The sequence below is a fragment of the Schistocerca gregaria genome, chromosome 2 (genome assembly GCF_023897955.1).
Source record: "Schistocerca gregaria isolate iqSchGreg1 chromosome 2, iqSchGreg1.2, whole genome shotgun sequence".
In the NCBI taxonomy this organism is placed as follows: Eukaryota; Metazoa; Arthropoda; class Insecta; order Orthoptera; family Acrididae; genus Schistocerca; species Schistocerca gregaria.
In genome coordinates this window covers 358,415,707-358,438,287 of record NC_064921.1, presented here as the reverse complement: position 1 = coordinate 358,438,287, position 22,581 = coordinate 358,415,707, and the positions used below count along the sequence as shown (strand labels likewise).

Sequence of the window (22,581 nt, the reverse complement as noted above, 5' to 3'; positions counted from 1 at the left end):
GGGCCTCTCTAATTCTTAACCTACTTATGTGATCTTGCAATGAATAAAGAACAGTTTCAAAACTTTAATGTTTGCTGACAACACAAGGATACTAATCAAGGTACAAATCCACCCTTAACAGGCACAGCTCAGTTGATAGCTGAAAAAGCATACAAGTCCCAGTAAAAACGATGGAGTATGCAAAAGAAATTAAACAGCCTCAAATATATTAAAAGCAGGGATAGGATGTAACAAAAATTATGATTAATTATATGCATGGAACATATAAACTACAAATACAAATTTCTGAAGGCTAACTTGACTGGGAATTGTCATGACTCAGTAATTAGGCATGTAAGAGCAGCTAAACCCATGCTCTGTGCATGCACAGTATCCTACATAATTGTTCTCTAGGTAAACCACTACACAGCAGCCTGCACTGCTCTGTTGTCCTGGCTGTAGTGATCATTCACTGTCTCCCAGTGGACATCCTGCATCTTTTGTCCACAGAAATTGGCCTGCAGAGGTGGCGTCCAAGTTACATTTGGGGCGCGGCGCAGGTCATGGAAAGACAGTTGAATGTTCATTGACTTGAATGCTGGACTAAAAACAGATCGGAAACTGAGGGTGTGACAGAATGGCAGTTGGTGTTAGGATGGATACAGGAATCAGACTAAAAATCCAAAAGCTAACTAGAGAACAAACTTACATACATCCAGAATGCAAAGTCAACATAACGTCCTGGATGAGAATCTAATTAGCATGACTTCCAGGATCAGATTCCCAGACAGAAGGACAATGGAATGGCACGGAATAACATGACTCATTTGAACCAGAAGGATGTACTGTCACCTACAAAAAAGAATCTGCCCTTAAATGCTCCTGCTGAGAGTTATGCTTTTCTGAGTTGTGGAAGTGAGAGCATTGTTGCTTAACATGATAAACTCAGTTTAATCTGTATAAGAAAGAGGAAAGTAGGGAAGTAAATTACCGTAAAAGTAGAAAAATTACTGCAGATGAAGAGGGTCCAAATTTAGGTTTTCCATGATTTCATTAAATTTCTCCAGAAGAATGCCAGGATGGGTCCTATGAAAAACCACTGCTGATATCCTTCCCCCTCCTTGAAACAGTCCGAGCATGTGCTCCATCTTTAATGTCATTGATGTCAATGGGAAATTAAACTTTAATCTTCCATACTTACTTATTTCTTCTATTAGGCCAACACCAGTCTTTTCTTGTCTCTTCGAATTTGGTAATGAACTTCCTTTATCTGTTTACCATATAATCACTTGACTAGATATCATATGTGGCATTCCATTTACAATTATGTCTTCCACTTTATCTTGGTTGATTTGTTTCTTTTCCTGTTCCTCCTCATGCTTGTATGCTTACATTGTGAAATGGGGTAGTGTGTAATTGGAGTTGTGTGTCATGCTCTGACCAGGCAAGGAGATGGTTGTATTTCAGTTCTGGAAAGGGACAAATGTGCATTTGCTATAAATGCATGATATGAAAAAATTATATAGTTATAGAAGATGAGCATTGGATGTTGCGAGCAAGCCAGAAGTTGCATCTACAATTCAGTTATAGAGATTTAACATCTTCTGAATACATGCACTTGATATGTAAACCTTGTATGTCACACTTCTTATGTACTGCTAATTTCCCTGTATACAGTTACATCACTTTATAGCACATATGATTCGGCTTTTGTAATTAATTCTCTCTGTTACCTATATAATTAATATGCTTTGACACACAAAACTTTCATGTTTTTTCAAATTTTTTACAAGTGCCTAAATAACCATCTTTGGTAGGAGTAATTATTGTATTCTGTAGGAATGCTGGAGTGTGCAACCAAAGCAAAACGTAATTTCTTCACGCAAATCACTTGCTCAGGGATTGCCACTAGACTATAATGGGTGATTTCTATTGAAGAGTCTGCTGCTTGCTCACTGTAAGATTTTATATGAATAAAACTAATACACAGTCCACATTTTATACATGTTTCACTGAGTTAGTGGGTACATATGAAAAGCATTGGTTTCATGGTCTGCTAGCATGAAGCTCAAATCCATATTTGGAAACATTTTTAGGTGACAATCTACAGCATGACCATATTTTAAGAAATGCATGTTAACTTTGCTATATTGAATTTTACACATTTATTCTGACCAATTTGGGTTTCCAACCCTCATCCAAAAATTATACCGAATAGACAGAAAAAAACTTGACACATGATGAAAATACACAATCTATAGTCGTTAAGTACTGATACATCATACATGAAGATAATCGAAAAGAAGCACTTAAAAAAAAACTTTTACATTTCATGCAACATGCTACAGGAGGAGGAATAGATTATTGTTTAATGTCCTGCTGATGAAGAGGTTACTAGAAATGAGCAGAACCTCATATTAGGGATGGATGGGGGAGGGAATCGGCCGTGCCCTGTCAAAGGAACCATGTTGGCATTTGGCCGAAGCAATTTAGGGAAAGTGGGAAAACCTAAATGAGGACAACTGGACGCAGATTTGAACTGTTGTCCTTCCACATGCAAGTCCATTGTGCTAACCACTGTGCCACCTCACTCGATCATGCCACAGACGAATGCCGTACTGCAGGGCATATTATGACTCACAGTAACAGCTACCAGTAAAATATTGTGACCCAGTCAACTGAGATCCAGAGACTGCATGACAAGGATACTTATGGTGCCACAGCAAGGAGTGTACATATCAAAGATTTTACAGTCCAGGAAATGAATATGATTAATTGTAAATCATTATGAAAAATCCAACATATAATATAACTTTTCAAAATAATGATAATAACAATAATAATACAGTGTATCCACAAATTCACACCTTCTTGTTACAAGGATGTCAAAATAACATCAGTAATTTCAAGCTAATGTAAGCACATTAAGAACAAAGTACTTCAGTTTGCTATGAAAACAAAATTGTTTTTCTTGTGTACAGTGCAATGTCTAAAATCAGTGAACTAAGAAATTCTACAGAGCCACATGACTAAAATTGTTGATGAGAAATAAAAAGTGCAAAAAATCACATACCATGTAAATCTGTACATGTGTATGTTGGAGGAGTATTACATCCTAAATGAAGTGACAGACAAACTAAAAGTTTAGTATATGATTGACAAACATGAAATGCCTGAATAAATCACCAGTACAGAAATATTTCCAGAAAATCTTGGAATAATGAAAAACATTCATACATAAATATGCCAGCAACTTTATAATTACACCAGTGCTCTTAACATGTGTAACATCTAAATCCCACATTATCATAAGAGAGTAGGCAGCGCAATGTGAATATTCATTGGGGAAACACTCCTAGATGTATTTCTGAGAGTGACCATCATATAAGTCAAATAAGTGCAGAATGCCAGGGCCTTCAGTAATTTCATCTCGTTACTAGGAATTATGTTAGAAAGTGAATACCGTTTTCATGTGAACATTACTTCTCATATACCTGAGAAGTAAAGTTGTAGGAAAACCATAATTGAATTGTGTCTGTAATTACATAACATGAGCCATATGGAGCTTTAACTGTAATGATACATGAAACAAAATGTCGTGTGGCTAGGGTCCCGGTGGGTAGACCAGTCGCCGTGCAAGTCTTTTGAGTTCCACCACTTCAGCGACTTGCATTTCGATGGGGGTGATGTAATGATGAAGACAACACAACACCAGTCCCTGAACAGAGAAAATCTCCGACCCAGCCAGGAAGTAAATATCAATACAACAAGTTAATATGTATTTCTTAAAATGCATCTGGAAATCTAGATTTAGTTTGCCCTTAAACCAACTTCAATAAGAACTTTACCTGCTTCTTCTCCTACCTTGTCCAACTTGACAATTCTTATCCGCATCTAATGACCTATGAATTTATGAACCATTAAAGTATGTTTTGCTTCTTTCTTTCCTCTTCTACAGCACATTTTTATCAAATTAATATATGTTTTATGGCTGTTTCAAATGTTAACATCTTCACAAACATGGTTGCATCCAAAATCAAAACTGTCATTCAGCCTTGTCTGTAGTTTCAGTTTCCAGTAAATGGTGTTGTTAAAAAAGCATTATATGGAGTTCCAAGCAGATTATATACTGTATATGTAGTAATTGTGTCTTTCATTGATTAGTAAAGTAAAAACAAATTTAGATTATTAAACTTACTAAAACTCTTTATTCTGTAGTAATACCAATCAAGGAGACTCAGCAGCTGAAGTACAACAGCTGCATTCTGGAGGAAAGAAGTTCACATCCTTGTCAAATAATCTAGATTTAGTTTGTTCCTGTTCCCCAAAATTGACCATTCCTTTGAGAAGGACATTGCCAGTTTCCTATTCTATCCTTTCCTCACCGTGAGCTTGTGCTCTGATCTAATACTCATCGACTGACTGGACATTAAACCTTAATCCTCCTTGCTTCTGATGGTAACGCATTGTATTACAAAATGCGTGACTTATACCTTGGTGGAAACATCAGCAGTACTGAAGCTCTTTTAAAATGTAGTTAATGTAATACTGCAGTAGACAGAATAATTTCACCTCATTTCTCAATAGGGTCTACTGTATCTTCATCCTCTTTGGAATTACTGCCATATGTATTTGTCTTTGGAATTGGAAAAGCATAACTTTTAAACATGTGCTCATGATCATTTTCAGAGGATTGGAAAGAAGTATGGCTTCAGTCCAAAGTTCATTAGAATGAAAACTTTGCACCAGTTTTTATTTTATCTTGTTGCTGGTTATGAAGGTGATCTTGATTTAGATCAAGTGACAGCAATTAGTGATCTCAAAGAGCAAGGCACCATTATCACTGAAGAAGATGAGTCAAATATGCCAAAAATTTTTGTTCCCAAGCCTTGTTGGAAAATGTTCATTCCTCCATTGCCCCAGCATACAGGTAAGTTTTTTTTATGTAGTTGTCATGTCTGATAGTGCATACTAAATACTATCAGTGATTTTTTGTGTGTGAGCTATTCACATTGTTTGGTTCTGTCCTTATTTTACAGGTTGGCCAAAAGGCTGGGCTCTAATGTGTGACATATTGCTACGACTTCCTCTCTCTATTTTTGTTAAGGTTTTCAATGTTTCTTACATAGTTCCTGACATGGAAAATTATTTGACACATTCTGTTCGTCGGCACTATTTAGTCAAACACTTGCCAGAAAATATGAGGTGTTGCTTATTTTCAAAAAGGAAGTATATATTCAGCATACATGAAGTAATGCAGCGTCTTTGTTTTGTTGGTTTGGTACGTTTCGGTCCACAACGCCTAAAGGAAAAAGATCAGGTATTGTCAAAGCTTTTTCCTAATATGATCATTTCTCAAGATTTTTCTAAATGTTAGATAGTGCTAACAAATTACTTTTTTCCAGCTGTGATAAAAACTGAAAGTTGGCAGATATCCAGTGAAGACCTCTTGAGACTAAACTATGAATAAAGTTATTGTATCATTAGCTGAAATCAGGAACTGCCAGATAATGTGTGAGGGAGGAAGGACTGGGAGGAGGGGGGAATGCATTGTCTTTTAAGGGAAGAATTGACTCAAGTGTATAAGATGTTCAGCACGATTCTGCAGAAGAGAGTAGTTGGTGTACATTATTTAGATAAGTTTCTCTAAGTTATGCAACAGTACATATTCCTACACACCCATGGACATGCATAGGCGGTGCACCATTCGTGTAAAAAAAGTCTCAGAGTGAATAATATACACAATCATTCCTAGAGGTGGGACAGTATCAGCTTATTTGCCCTGATTGAAGTAACTGTTATCAGTATTCAGCATTTCAGTACATTCAAATAAATACTATAGTGAGAAGAAGTTCAAACAGATTGAATGAATGTTCCGTTGTGAATGTACTGTGTGATTGATAGATAATTAGTCAAGATACATCATATAGTATCACGTAGCACATCGAAACTTTGTGGATACTGACAAAACAAATTAAAAAGCTGCACAAAGGATTAAAATATTTTTCAAACACATAGAGAAAGTAAATGACAGTCCGTGGCAAAAATATTGGTTTGTGGTCGCTCACTCATTATTAAACTGAGAATCAAAATGATTTTTCAGAAATTTGCAAGTATATTTAGTAATTACTTCTTTTAACCACAATTTCACTAGTGAGATGTAAAGATGTCTTCATTAAACGTCTTCATGTTGTTCTTCAGTGATTAGCACACGGGACTCGCATTCGGGAGGACGGCGGTTCAGTCCCGTCTCCGGCCATCCTGATTTAGGTTTTCCGTGATTTCCCTAAATTGTTTCAGGCACCTTCCGGAATGGTTCCTTTGAAAGGGCATGGCTAATTTCCTTCCCCATCCTTCCCTAACCCAAGCTTGCGCTCCATCTCTAATGACCTCGTTGTCGACGGTACATTAAACACTAATCTCCTCCTTCTTCAGTGACAAGCAATAGCAGTAAAAAGATATAGGTGCCCAAATAAGCTGCTGATCGGCCACAAAAAAAATATGCAAAAATAAACAACATAAATGCTTCAGAAAAGGGAAAGGGGTTTGGCAATCCGTTACAAATCTAATCCATACTTTATTGCAGATCTTGATTTTAGTTATTGAATAGTTATCCTCAGAGTTTAAACCTAGTCATGAGGCACATCAAGTTTTTGACAACATTGTTACTATACGATTTTAACACATACACAGCCAGGTTCTAGTTGGACTCTGGCTATGTATATATTCCGTTGTGGAATGTTCCGCAGGCACTGTGCACACAACTGTCCCAATGGAATCAAACTTGGTTAACAGAATTGCGGCCACATACTGCAGACTGATAGGCTCATTAATTTAATTTACACGGTTTATACGACCCGGGACAACTGTGGGATCTGGTAAGAACCCGGGATTTTTTTCATTCGTGAGAAAACCCGGAAATTATTTGGAATTCCGGGAATTTTTCATTGTTTTAGGTTACTGTTAAATTTTTGTAATTTTGACTGATAAGAACCGATACTCCAACAAAAGATATTACTTTATCCCGCTACTGCAGAATAATACTCCAACTATAAAACATATACGAGAGAAAAAGAAACGAAAATAAATTGCAAAGGAAATGTGCCATATACAACAACGGTACACAGTGCTCGTGCAAGCGTCTGCCAACAGCAAAATGTTTCAAAGGCTTTAGGAAGACTATGAATGCTTCTTAACAACAAATTGCCTCTGATGAGCGTGAAGTCACAACTGTTTACATTAGATTCATTTTAACAGTTAGGAGCAGGCTCATGTGCATGCGCAGTTTATTCGCGTTTGAGATCACTACACTAGTAAGGACCAGTTGTACAGTCCCCAGCTAGCAGTTCTATTCTGGAAGTAATGCAGAAAACGTGTTGTACGAACATGTAACAACCCCTAACCGGAGAAAAATTGTGGGATAATTGAACATGTCATTCTGGCAGGGTTAGTGAAGTTAATCGGCGAACAAATTTTGACAATGGCAGGAATAACTACGGAATTGGCGATGCCAAGATTGTTTGTTATAACGAGGAAGGAGAAGAAGCGGAGACATCATGCAAATTATGGAAGAATAAGACTATTACAAATTTACGTAAAAATTTCGTAATACAACTTTTCGATCTCATGCTTGAGAAACTGGTGCTTATGACTGAAATGTGTAATTATTTCCTGACATAAAGCTTTTTGCTTGTAGTAGGCCTAGTGATAAGTATTTTATATTGGTGCTTCGTGAATTATATTCTGTTGTGTTATAACAAATGACCATTTGTGCCAAAACAGTCTCGTGCATTTGATGTGTATTACAAAATTGCTGCATTATTAGAGAGGCTTATTTTGTTTTATCGAGAGACAGTGACAGAATTAACGTAATCAGATTGAGAAACCACACCAGTCTTGGGTATTACTTGTATTAAAAGCTTTTTTAGTATTAGATAACAAAATTCCGATTTTTCATCTAGCAAAACATTTGACGAACTTTGATGAGGTAATAGATTCTTTCGCAGAAAGTAAAGCACGACATGTAAATCTGTAGCAAGATTAGAGAGCAAAAGAATGCTAGGAGCTAAGGATTGAAGAAATGTGTACTCTCTTGCTTGTCTCTTGTCTTTATTGGTTTTATCTATTCTATATATAATTTTATGTCACACAAAACAGCAAGTTATTTGCTAATAGGCAACAAAGAGTGCAAATTTTCTATAGAGTTCTTGTTCTCCCGATTTCAAATAATCCCATCCGCTATTAATTGCGAGATTTTTTTTTTTTTTTAAAAAAAAGGAACAGCCTGTCACACCGGCCGACTGGGAGCGGGAGAGGCACCACAGGACATTTCATTTTCCACTGTCCTGAATGTAGTTTGATAGCATTCACTACAAAAGATACACGTTTCAATTCCACAGAGTGAAATACAGTGACAAGCAATGGGAGAATGCTGTATGAAGAGGTGTGGCACAGCATTTTGGCACACTTAAGACCAAATAACATGCCTTACATTTCCTTGAACACACATGTTCTATGTTTAAGACTTTTCAGAAAGATGTGCGCTACAAGATGAACATTTTTTTGAAAATTCGTTTTTTTTTTTTTTTTCTTTCTTTTTTTTTTTTTTTTTTAGTATGCACCCAGTTAGCAATTATCGTAGGTCCGGGGCTGATGAGCAGAACAGTCATAGTTATAGTCTCCACGCCTGCCCGGTTAGCTGTGTGGTCTAACGCACGCCTTTGTGGGTGGGAAGGAGCACCTGGTCCCCAGCACGAATCCGCCCGGCGGTCTTGTCTCAAGGTCCAGTGGGCCAATCAGGCTGTGGATGGTTTTTAGTCGGTTTTCCATCTGCCTCGGCGAATGCAGGCTGGTTCCCATAATTCTGCCTGAGCTACAATATGTCGGCGATTGCTGCGCAAACAACTTCTCCACGTTTGCATACACCACTATTACTCTACCACGCAAACATGCAGGTTACACTCGGCTGGTGTGAGATGTTCCCTGGTGAGGTCCACCGGAGGCCAAACTGCACAAAAAGCCTGGGTTCGGTGAGGGCGGCGGAGGGGCGAAGTGGACTGCGGTATTTGTCATGGGGTTGTGGACCACTGCAGCTGCGGCGGGAATGGAGCCTCTCCATTGTTTCTAGAACCCCGGTTAACATACAATTCCATATACTCTCCATGTGACCCGTGTTTACATTTAGTGATTTTGCTGTTTCCCCTTCGTTAACTCTCACGTCAAATGAAAACAAAACTGATATCTGTGGCCGGGAGCTATCAAGTGAATTAAAATACATTCACATAATTACAGAAGGCTAAAATATGTTATTAGTTTCAGATTTTATTTTATTTACACCTTTCTGACAGTCGAGCTTAATTGCCTTGCAGAAGAAAGAAGTTATTTTTGTCTGTTAAAGAAATTTTACTTTTATTAACGTTTTCCTCAAAAGCAGTCAATGAACTTGAAACAAAATGTTTAATTCTGCAGTACTCGCTAGTTTCAACTGTTCACTGCATTTCAAGTGCACGTTTTCATCTTCTAGCACATATGGCATTATTCCACAGTAAAGAACCAAACATGATATAATACAGTACTAGTGCTCCAAGAAAATTAACATCCTGAAAACAACACTGAAAAACTTAATATCAGGTTGAGGCCTACTTGACTGGGAATCTGGACATACGAGTGTGCACTTTAAATATGCGCTTTAAATGTGCACATTTTAGTATGCTTCACAAAATTCCGATGCACTTGGAATATCCTCTGATGTCTTGTTTCTTTTATGACATAATGCATGATCTTTCAATGTTTTACTCATATATACATACGGGCTTCCTACGTCACGGTAGTTGCGCAAGCGCGGTGTTGCCTGTTATCTGCGCTCTCTGACACCTGCTGAAACGAACCTTTTTCTAACAGATCGCGGGAAAATATTGTGAATGGTGGTTTGAAAAGAAATACTTTCAAAGTAAATATCCTTTTATGTAAGTTGAACTATGAGCGAGAATGTACCATGAATTTCTTAAATCACAGAGCGTTTGACTCTCATTTACAAAATCAACTCTTTGATGACGAGCCATTTAGAAGAACTTTGATCACTGAAGATCAGACATTTATGTCATTATTAAAAATTTTACTGGCACATTTGTGTGATATATCTTAAAGTGTAACATGTGCAAAAAAGATCAACATTATATGCGAAAGCTTTGCTTTTCTTGTAGCAATACTGTATATTAATTTAAATTGATTAACTTTTCCTGTTTGTGTGTTCATGCTACTTAACATTGACGTTGCTATTGGCTGACTACATCACGTGTCCTATGTTCTGAATATCCGCTGTTTCAGCTGGCGAAATCACATGACATGAGCTATGATTGGCTTACAAAAGCTCATCCCAATCTCATTTTCAATTATTTGGAAAGTAATATGTGGTGTTTGGTCGAATTCCAAAGTAAACTTTCATAATATGAAAATACGCCGCTTACATGTTGCTGTACATCATAGAGATTTCCAAAATGTGTCTTCTTCCCTGAGTTTCGTTTTCTAAGTGCCGGGACTACGCCCGTGTACAAAACCATAACCATTCAAAGGATTTATAAGTTTTGCTGTTTCAAGGGAAAATATACTGTCACTTAACATGGAAAAAGTGTGTTTTCACCCAGGAGAAAGTGTATTTTTATCCGGAGAAAATCCAGTAAATTTTCTTCCTTGTCCGCATTTATACACCCTGATTTAGGTTGCTACTGGTGGAGGTGTAATATTATATCACATTTCTTTTGGAATGTGACGTACTTTTAGAACTTTACCCTACCTTGATGATAATAGTAATATACTTGAAACTTCCTTGCAAATTAAAACTGTGCACTGGACTAGGATCTGAACATGGAATCAGTGCCTTTCATGGAAAAATGTTCTTCCAACTGAGCTATCCATGCACAAGTCACTACCCACCTTACTTATTTCCTTCTGCCACTACAACTGTTCCACCTTCCAAACTCCACAGAAGTTCTCCTGCATACTGTTCAGGACTGGCACTCCTGGATGATAGGATATTGTGGAGAAATGATTCAGCCACATCCCCAAGGCTGGGAGGGCAGATTGTGAGCTGTGCTTGGATAGCTCAGTTGGTGGAGCATTTGCCTGTCAAAAAAGACAAAGTCTCTGGTATTGAGTCCAGTCTGGCACACAGCTGTAATCTGCCAGGAAGTTCCAAGTCAACACACACACACACACACACACACACACACACACACACACACACACAAAAATTCATTCTGTAAATAATCAATACATATTATAAAAATGTGTGGTAAAGGGGGGGAGGGAGGGGGGTGCCTAGGTTGGTGTGGGTGTAGGTGTGTTGAAAAATATGTCATGGTACCACACAGGAGATATGATGTCATAAACCCTGAGATACACAAAAAAATTCCACATCATGCATATCCTATTCTACTAACTGTGAGACAGTCCTACAGTCAAGTGAACTTCAGTAGTTAACTGCGAACTATGAGTTATTTCATACCTGATGATCTGACCACTGTTGCACACTACGAGTTAATTTCTAGGAAATGATTTTCTGCATACAGTCAGATATGAAAACATTGGTAGCAAATATGTACAATTAACAGGTGTTGCGTAAATCAGCTGGACATGGTGGACATAATTTTTATTTTCACAGTTCAGATGAACTAACAGAAAAGTGTATACAAAAGTTCATATAAATATTTTAGCTTTAGACATAAAAGAGCCAGCTTTTCTTCACAAATGGAACAAAAGCACCACAATTCACAGCAATTCTTCTGTTGTGTGCACACTCTGCACAACTTTGCTGACTTCACTTTTTTCTCGGTGGCAGTCATTGCTTCTAAATAATCTAAGCTATCATCTGTTCCGATTTTCTTCTGGATGTCTGGCATCTTATCCGCAATCAATGCGTGAATAAATTTTTCTGTAAAAGCTAAAAATTTGATATCTTATGTACTGCTTGATTATAAAACTGATGGGCATTGTGTAGATAAATCTTCATATTGCTGCATTTGATCTGACTGACAGCAATGTCATTTCTTTTCCACACCATTTTCATAATAACTAACAATTTTGGCTTTTCCTTTCTGTTGTTACGTAATGTTCCACACATATAGGCTTTGTAAGTTGACAACAGTTTTATGATACAGAATTATAAATATTGTCCATATGAAGCACATATCCTTTGTTCAAGAAAGCTTCAATCAGGTGTCAAACAACTTAAGATGGATGACTCATCTTGGCCCGCCCCTGTGACTTGCCACAGTAAATTTTTATTTTGAGAACCACACTATTAGATTCACGGAGTTCACAAAATTTTACATCATATTTGTGTTTCTTGTTCTTGATATACTGCCTGAGAAACAGACAGCTGTGCCACAAAACCATTGATTTTTCATTGCAGAGATTCTTCTCAAAAAGGTAATTATTGTTCATGGTGCTATTCAAATGGTCCAAAACTGGTATAATTTTATAGTCAGTCATTGGATTGCAATGAGTTGTCTAAGAATTGTAAATATCTCAATAACAGCTCAAATCAGTTTCTACCTGTAGCAGCTCTCCAGAATATAACATTGTAAAAAGGACTTGTACTCCAGTAATCTATTGGTGGAAAACAACAAGATCCCATGTGCTGTAACAGTCCAGAAATACTTCATATCCACAACATCAGAATGGCAGTAGGAACTACACAGAAAAAAACAAAGTTTGTTTGTATAATTTCAGTCTCACATCCTTGTTGAACATAAACAATGTTGGATTTTGAGACGCGTCACTCCACTTGTCACTGTTATTTGTAATGCCTGCTAATGGACCAACCTGCTCGTCTTCTTCATTGAATTCAGTATTATCTGCATCTGAATCCCTACTTGAATGCTCACATGAAAATGGTTCATAGAGACTTCCACCATTCATAAATTCATCCATAAACTTGTCCCATTCTGATTCATTCATGTTAACTAGCTGTTCAAGTTCTATATCACTAAGTTTTCCCTTATTACTCGCAATTTTCCAAGGAAAATTGAACTCACACGACAATAAATGTCAGTGAACCATGTATAGCAATAACTGAACAACAATTGCTGATGTAATTACAACAAAGACATGGATTATATTGTTGAACATGCCTCAAAATATGTAAACTGGTGACTGACAGTTGACACCAAGTTATCTCGTAGTTGGCATTTGAGCTGAGCTTTCTACTCTGTATGCCAACTATGAGGATTAATTGCAAGCTCTATTTTCCTGCCAATGATATTTCCATGTGGGAAAAATATATATAAAACAAAGATGCTGTAACTTACAAACGAGAAAGCGTTGGTATGTTGGTAGAGACAATAAAAAACACACACACAAATTTCAAGCTTTCGCAACCCAAGGTTGCTTCATCAGGAAAGAGGGAAAGAGAGGGAAAAACGAAAGGATGTGGGTTTTAAGGGAGAGGGTAAGGAGTCATTCCAATCCCGGGAGCGGAAAGACTTACCTTGAGACATGTCTGCTTGTGTCTGTATATGTGCAGATGGATATGTGTGTGTGTGTGAGAGAGTGTATTCATGTCGTTTTTTCCCCCCTAAGGTAAGTCTTTCCGCTCCTGATATTGGAATGACTCCTTACCCTCTCGCTTAAAAGCCACATCCTTTAGTCTTTCCTCTCCTTCCCTCTTTCCTGATGAAGCAACCTTGGCTTACGAAAGCTTGAAATTTGTGTATGTGTTTGTGTGTTTTTTATTGTCTCAATCAACATACCAACGCTTTCTCGTTTGGTAAGTTATAGCATCCAACACGTTGCAGTGCATTTGACAGCTTTCAGTTGTGAAGCAAAATGGCTGTAGGTGAAAATGATAACCATCTATAGAGCTGTGAAGAGGCATGGCCGTAGAGATGTTTACAAACTCTTGTTGTGCAATGTAGCTGTACTCAGAGTACAGAAACTGTGCAAGATTACGTTTCTTAATTTGGATACTGCACTCATACATTTGTACAGAGTGCCAATTTCTTTGTATGTCTGTTTCATAATTTAGAAATGTTTTCTCAATACTTTAGTACAAACACAGTTCATTTTTTGTTGTTGTTTCTAATAGAAATTTGATAAAATAAATACCCAGACTATGCCAGGTTTGTCAGCTAGTTATGTTATAAATCATGGTCTTGATTGCTCAGTTAAACTGCCATTAATCTATTCTTTCATAAAACAGAACAGCTTAATTTTTTGTCTCTCTTAAATACATTTGACTATTAGATCTGAAATTCCTTTAAAGCAAATGAAGGTTTGTGGAATTTGTGATGTAGAAAATGAAATATTTTAACTTAACTGAACAGAATTATGACTAAATAATTCAACTAATATAGACAGATGGAAATTTTGTGGAATGGTCAGTATTAATTGAGCCTTTACAGCATCTGAGTTTAGATCCATAAGTACACTTCCTGTACATAAAGTGTTCAATATTTAAAAGTAATCAAGCATAAATTAATTTTTTAATGTAGTGTAAGTATTATAATCAGTTCTAGAAAACATGGAGCAATGTAGTGAATGGTATATAAGGTTTGTATATGAATTTAATTATTACCACTGAAGAGGTGGAGGTGGAGGGGAGGGGGGGGGGGGGGGGAGCAGTAGACTCAGTTCAACGTATCAGTGGTTGACCAAAAATTCTTAACATAACATTCAGTCAGGACTTACTAAATGAGGCAGAATCATCAAAATACACCTCCAAAATTAAGTAGAATATTCAGATCTACTTAAACATATAAACTCAGTGATTATTTCATTTTATGTTGTTGCAAAGTTTGGTTAACATATGTATTTGTTTTCATTTCCATATGGAGTATTTTATTGAATATTACTAATCTATTAGAAAGAAACTTTTAATTATATCAAGGTGGGCTGTAAGAATTAGTTGCTCTCATGCAGTAGTTAGAAATTTTGACTAAAAATTCACAGTTTGTATATTATGTAATGATACTAATTGTAAGTAATGGATCATATTTCAGAAACAGTAATCATGTTCAAAATTACAGATATGTAAGTGTATCAACATAAATTATGGTAACAGTATGTAACCATTATATTAAGTAGTGATTCTTCAGTTTCTCCCAGTGTATTTGTTGATCAAAAAGTGCAACATAAATTATGTTAACAGTATGTGTAACCATTATATTAAGTAGTGATTCTTCAGTTTCTCCCAGTGTATTTGTTGATCGTAAAGTGCACAAATGCACTGCCAGTCCAAAGTGTCCAGTGAGGAGAATATTTCAACATTCAGACGTGTTGCCGTTGTAATGTGTGCTGACAAACTGATCTTCTGAGGGCACACTGTGGACTTGTCTCCTCTCCTGCTACAAGCCGTTCCCTTTGTCATGTCAGCAGATGTGGAGACACTTGTGTTGGGATCTGTGGTAGCATCGATGTTGTTACTCTGTCTACCTTTGTTGCCAGATTGTTGTGTTTGCTGATTGTATTCTTAATTAGACCCTGTGCTGGTTCTCGAGCCTTGCTGACATTATAGCCACAGTCTCTATTAATAAGCTTATCCCTGGTGTGAATTTTGATGGCTTCTGTAATGATACTGTTCCAGTATTTGGAAGCCTGTGCTAAAGTCCTGGTGCATTTGTATTCTATAGCATGATTTTCTCACAAACAGTGCTGTGCAATTCTGGACTTGTTGGGACATGTTAGTCGAATGTGCCGCTGGTGTTCTCTGCTTCTATCTTCAGTGGTGTTTGCTGTTTGTCCAATATGTCTTGCTACATTGGCACAGAAACTGATATAATCCAGCTTTCTGCAAACCGAAGTCATTATCGATACTCCCCAATAATGCCAATGTTTTATTCACCAGTGCTATTTCAGTGCTTTTCCCGATAGTCCACTAGTATGTGCTCTTGCATTTCTGAAGTGATCTCATGCTGAACAAGTTGTGCCAAACTTTTCTAAGGTCATGCATACATCAATTCTACAGCAGCCAGGAGAATAAAGAAGTGGGCCAGCCTTGCCTTGCTGCATGAGAAGTACACTTTACCCGCCGCGATCTTGAACACAATTCCCAGTGACTTCTTAAAATACATTTACAACTGGCCTTTCATTTTAAATATTGGTCCTGGGACTGTATTGGTGGTGTTACCTGGGTGGCAACCGATTTCGCCCATAGGGAGATTACAGGATGTCAGACAAAAAAATTTTCCCGAGTTGTTGACAAACCATCACTGGAGGCTCCATGCAAGACTATCATCAAACTGACTAGCTTGCAGCAGAGTGATGATGCAGTTTCAGTTCTGGAGATGGGACATAACTGTGCTCCCAATCCTAAGTTCACACTAATTGCAAACATTTGTCAGTGCAGTTGAACAGGTTGCTGCATGGCTGCTGCCTGAAACAGCAGAAGAAGTGCATTGTGAAACTAGTCATGCTCTGATGAGAACTAAGACTATGAAGTCAAACATTACCAGCAAATAGAGGTTACCCATTGAAAACCTGCAACAGAGCCCAGAGAGAGTATCTTAACTGCTGACAAAGACAATGCTACTATTGTTCTCTCCCGTAAGGGCTACATCGAGAAGAAGCAAAGCTTGTTAAATGATGACTCCAACATGAAGATCAGTACTGACCCCACCAAGAAGGTAGAGAAGAGGACCAGGGTGCTTCTGCAGAAATTGGAGTTACCAGAGGGGATTATCAAGAAATTGACACCTCAAGGACTAGTACAATGAAGACTTTGTGGACTTCCCAAGCACCACAAAGATGGGATGCCATTATGCCCCATTGTCCACAATGTCAGAACTCCTAGGTATTTCCAGGGAAAATACCTCCCAGAGCTACTACGTCCATAAGTGGGTACATTCCCACACCACATCCAAGATGCTGTGGATTTGTGAAATGCCTCAACTTCAGACTGAAGGACTGTAGTATCAAGGTGAACTTTGACATCATTTCATTATTCACCAGGGTACCTCAAGAACTCATTGGTCAGAAATTTGATGAGAAGACCAACTATTTCAGACATGGCCTGACCTCCACATATTTCTACTTAATGGAAAATGCTATGAACAAATGTAGGGATCCCACTCACACCTATGGTTGCAAATTTGTATATGAAGCACTTCAAGGAAGAGGCTCAGACATAATCTAAGTGGAAACTTACCTGTTTTTCTGTTATGTGGAGAACACACATGTCATCTGGTCTCCATGACTTCCTTGTACATCTGAACTCCAACCCATTCTAACATCAGATTCACAAAGACAATGCTACTAGTGTTCTCTCCCGTAAGGACTACATCGATAAGAAGCAAAGCTTGTTAAATGATGACTCCAACATGAAGATCCGTACTGACCCCACCAAGAAGGTAGAGAAGAGGACCAGGGTGCTTCTGAAGAAATTGGAGTTACCAGAGGGGATTATCAAGAAATTGATACCTCAAGGACTAGTACAATGAAGACTTTGTGGACTTCCCAAGCACCACAAAGATGGGATGCCATTATGCCCCATTGTCCACAATGTCAGAACTCCTAGGTATTTCCAGGGAAAATACCTCCCAGAGCTACTACGTCCATAAGTGGGTACATTCCCACACCACATCCAAGATGCTGTGGATTTGTGAAATGCCTCAACTTCAGACTGAAGGACTGTAGTATCAAGGTGAACTTTGACATCATTTCATTATTCACCAGGGTACCTCAAGAACTCATTGGTCAGAAATTTGATGAGAAGACCAACTATTTCAGACATGGCCTGACCTCCACATATTTCTACTTAATGGAAAATACTATGAACAAATGTAGGGATCCCACTCACACCTATGGTTGCAAATTTGTATATGAAGCACTTCAAGGAAGAGGCTCAGACATAATCTAAGTGGAAGCTTACCTGTTTTTCTGTTATGTGGAGAACACACATGTCATCTGGTCTCCATGACTTCCTTGTACATCTGAACTCCAACCCATTCTAACATCAGATTCACAAAGACAATGCTACTAGTGTTCTCTCCCGTAAGGACTACATCGATAAGAAGCAAAGCTTGTTAAATGATGACTCCAACATGAAGATCCGTACTGACCCCACCAAGAAGGTAGAGAAGAGGACCAGGGTGCTTCTGAAGAAATTGGAGTTACCAGAGGGGATTATCAAGAAATTGATACCTCAAGGACTAGTACAATGAAGACTTTGTGGACTTCCCAAGCACCACAAAGATGGGATGCCATTATGCCCCATTGTCCAGAATGTCAGAACTCCTAGGTATTTCCAGGGAAAATACCTCCCAGAGCTACTACGTCCATAAGTGGGTACATTCCCACACCACATCCAAGATGCTGTGGATTTGTGAAATGCCTCAACTTCAGACTGAAGGACTGTAGTATCAAGGTGAACTTTGACATCATTTCATTATTCACCAGGGTACCTCAAGAACTCATTGGTCAGAAATTTGATGAGAAGACCAACTATTTCAGACATGGCCTGACCTCCACATATTTCTACTTAATGGAAAATACTATGAACAAATGTAGGGATCCCACTCACACCTATGGTTGCAAATTTGTATATGAAGCACTTCAAGGAAGAGGCTCAGACATAATCTAAGTGGAAGCTTACCTGTTTTTCTGTTATGTGGAGAACACACGTCATCTGGTCTCCATGACTTCCTTGTACATCTGAACTCCAACCCATTCTAACATCAGATTCACTATGGAGACCAAAGAAGAAGGAAGACTATCATTCCTGTATGTAATGGTTAAGAGAAGAGCTGATGTTACCCTGGTCCAAGGTGTGCATTGCAAGACAATACACACTGATCTGCATTTGCACACAGATAGCTGCCACCACCCTGCAGAGAGGAATGGGGTACTAAAAACAATGTGTTTGCCTCAGAACGGTGTTCCAGAAGAACAGATACTTGGAATGGAAGATGTAGTGCACTCTTCACTCCACCACTACAGTACAACTGTGGAGATGGAAGAAATCACAGTGCAAGAGGTAGCCACAGCCTTTATTCCATTCATGAAAGTGGCAAGATTAGACTGAGCAAAGGTTTTATCTGATAATCGCGCAGTTTAGCACCCCACAAACCAATCATTATCATCATCATCATCATCATCATCATCATCATCATCATCACCACACTTGAATGATGTACTCCAACAAATCAGCGGTCACAGAGCATTGTCTGTCTGAGAATCATGCTATGGAATTTGCATGTACGAGGTTTGGAGCTTAAATAGTGGCAACTGTTTATTCACAACCAATACAAAAGTGTTATATGTTTGCACCTGTTACTGTCCTTCAAAGTAGTCACCAGCATTGTGTAAAACCCATTGCCAGTGATGTGGAAGACGTAGTATACCGTTAACAGAGCCTGTTCTGTTTATGGTGCGAATTGAGTGGTCTACTGCCTGTCAAATCTCTAGAATAGTTCTGAAGTGAATGCCATGAAGTAGTTCCTTCATCTTCAGAATCAAATCGAAGTCACAAGGAGTTAAGTTCGGGGAGTATGGTGGTTTATCCTGTACTTCCCAGTCCCATCATCCGAACAGAGCAGCCACAGCTTGCACTGTATGTGCCCGCGCATTGTCGTACAAAATGATGAGTGGTTTATGCAGTAAGTGTCGCCGCTTCTTTTGCAAAGCTGGTCGCAGATCATGCTCCAAAAATGAACAATATTACTGTGCATTGATGGTCTGCTGTGGAGGAATGTAATGCATTAGGATAACACCATCACAGTCGTAGACGAGAATCACCATAACTTTAGACCACTCCATTTGCACCATCAACAGAAAGGCTCTGCTAATGGTATACTACACCTTCCACATCACTGGCACTTGGTTCTACACAACACGGGTGACTATTTTGAAGGACAGTAACAGCTGCAAACATGTAACGCTTTTCTATCGGTTGTGAATAAATAGTTGCCACTACTTAAGTTCCAACCCTCGTATTTTAACATATACTTCCAAATACTGGGACAACATTGTTAGAGAAGCCATCAAAATGTACACCAGGGATAATTTTATCAATGACCTTAACAAGGCTTGGGAACCAGCACAGGGCCTAATTAATAATGTGCTCATCAAACATAACAATCTGGTGATGAGGGCGGACAGTGCGACTACATCGATACTACCACAGATGCCAACGGAAGTGCTTTAACGACAGCTGACTACCACCCTTGGCGCAGACTGCAGATGTAGCAGCATGCAGTGTAAGAGGATGTAAGTCTGCCATCAGGAAATCAGTTCAACAGCACAACTGATGATGGTGACATGTCTGCTCGTTGAAATATTGTGCCCATTGGATGCTAAGCACATGCATGGACTGTTCAGTCATTATACTAGGTTGTGCAGTTGATCTATGGAAGCTGTAACAAACAAGCTGTATGTTGAATATTACATGCCCAGTAGGTTTTTTAATTATGGCCCATACTTTAACATCTGTATATGTTTACTCTGTCTGAGTCACATTTCCATATGTGGTTTTTGTGTCAAGTAACTGGCATGCATGTACCATATTGTGTAATATAATTCAACTGCTGATACTCTTCAAAGTAGTTACCATGGTATTAAGTAAATGAGAGTTTTAATATATAACAGACAACACTTTAACTATGTGTGCCACATAATTAATGAGTGCATAATTAAATGCCCCACATGCACATACAGCTGTTGCATCTCGTGGGAGAGGAGGATTTTTTTTATTTTTATTTTATTTTATTTATTTATTTATTTGTTTTTTTTGTGTTTTTTTGTGTTTTTGCTTTTTTAAATTGGAGGAGGGGTGGGCACCACAAGAGGCCTATATTTAGATCTGTTTTGTTGCTTTCATAATTTTCCTGGAAAAAATTGTACAATGTTAACCAATTCGCGAAATTGCCTCTCACTGTACTATGCTTCATATTTCACTCTGCTAATACTGTTTATCAACACCTAATGGTGCGTGTTCCTGCTTTATTTTCTAGGACCTATCCTTTGTATTTGTGAAGCAGTCTTGGACCATTTCTCTTACAGGCAAATTGTTGATTGTTATTAGATTTATAATTCTGGCATTTTATTTACAAGTATGTATCAGAGAAATTTCTAAAAGTTGTAGAGCACTAGTTGATTTGTCTTCCATCTATTGTGAAGCAATGGTTGTAATTGGCTGTTGTGATTAGACAAATATTGCTTAATTGTTCTTTAAGTATGTTCTGCTTTTTAGAGCTGGCTTCAGTTACCCTGAACCCTCTTTTGTTTCTAAGTACCATACACTAATTTTAATATGTTATTGAATAACATAGCTTATGACTTTTTTTTGTTATCTGAATAGGGTTTTGGGAGTTGCATTGAGTTCAAATGGTTGTAAGTATTTATATTGTGGATCATATTGCATAGTAACAAATGATCTGTAGTGTTGCAATACTGTTTATTAGACTACTACTTCTTGATGGTCTTTTGTGTCAGAATTTTACATCGTATGAAAGACTCTACTTCTTTGTCACTGATATCATTTATACTATATGTACAGTGATTGTACATGGACAAAATAAGATCTGGAGGGAATGTACTGTATTTTGTATTTCTTCTATTTGTGAGAACTACAAAGTTGGTACATATCAGAAGTATCTGGGAGTTAAGGAGCACTGAGCATCGAAGGAATATTAATTTTCTTAATAATGTTTATGTCTTTACTTGTTGTGCAGTTTGTCTCTGATTTGCCAGTCTTTGTATTGATAACTGGAAAGAGTGATTCAGACGAACTATAAGTTTACATGGAATTGGTTTTCAGGTTTTTGTGTACCTTAATAGAAGAACACATCTTCTGGATACTACAACATCAAAACCTGGTTACCACCAAGTTTCAGATAATATCGTTTATCAGGAACATAAATACTATTTTGGTGACATGGCTGATGTAGAGAAATATTGGTATGATATGTGGAATATTTGTCTGCACACAAATTTGGGTGAGTACTGGAAACAGAGAGTATAATTATAAGTGATTAACAGGCACAGTCCATGTGTCAGTTGCAATATAAGTGAATAGGTGAAGGAATGAAACCTATAATATGATAGGATTGTTTTCTTTACCATCTTGGAGCTTTTCCTTTTGTGGAGCAAGGAAATGAGAGAAAAACAATTTGTTAGAAGAACTGCTCTCGTGTATAAGATCTGAAGTTTAATTTTATACTGATTCAAAGACCAACTAATTGTGTGTGTTTCATAGTGACAACTTCATTTAGGTTCATTACTATGCAACAACATGTTCAATAATTACCAGTAAAGCAATCAGTTAATGTACACTATTATTATTGGTGGCATAAAATGTTAAGTTACAGTTTCTCATCAGTACATACAGGCACAAAATATGTATTTTGTGAAGTCTCATGAATTACAGAAAGGACTGGTTTTACATCAGCAGCGCAGAAAGATGTTGCAATTCATTGCTCAGTTCAACTGCAGATTAAATGAGACCACTAAAGGGACAATTGTTGAGTGACCCTGACATATACAATATGGTATCAGCAGTGTGTCTTGTGAACAAATAAACTAAGCAAGAAATGTTACTGACTGTTTCAAAACTAAGTTAGAATGTTCTTTTGAGGAGTGGCTGGAGATTCTATGTTTGAACGTGGGACCAAG

At 37.8% G+C, this 22,581-nt stretch overlaps 1 protein-coding gene across 1 annotated transcript in view; it reads left to right on the top strand.

The window, feature by feature from the left end:
- Nucleotides 1-22,581, top strand: part of LOC126337063 (general transcription factor 3C polypeptide 1) — a 333,645-nt gene that overhangs the window by 120,707 nt on the left and 190,357 nt on the right. The window contains exons 14-16 of the mRNA XM_050001392.1: nucleotides 4,669-4,909; nucleotides 5,019-5,299; nucleotides 21,728-21,905. Of these exons, the coding sequence (XP_049857349.1) occupies nucleotides 4,669-4,909; nucleotides 5,019-5,299; nucleotides 21,728-21,905 (700 nt within the window). The remainder of the gene's footprint in view (nucleotides 1-4,668; nucleotides 4,910-5,018; nucleotides 5,300-21,727; nucleotides 21,906-22,581) is intronic.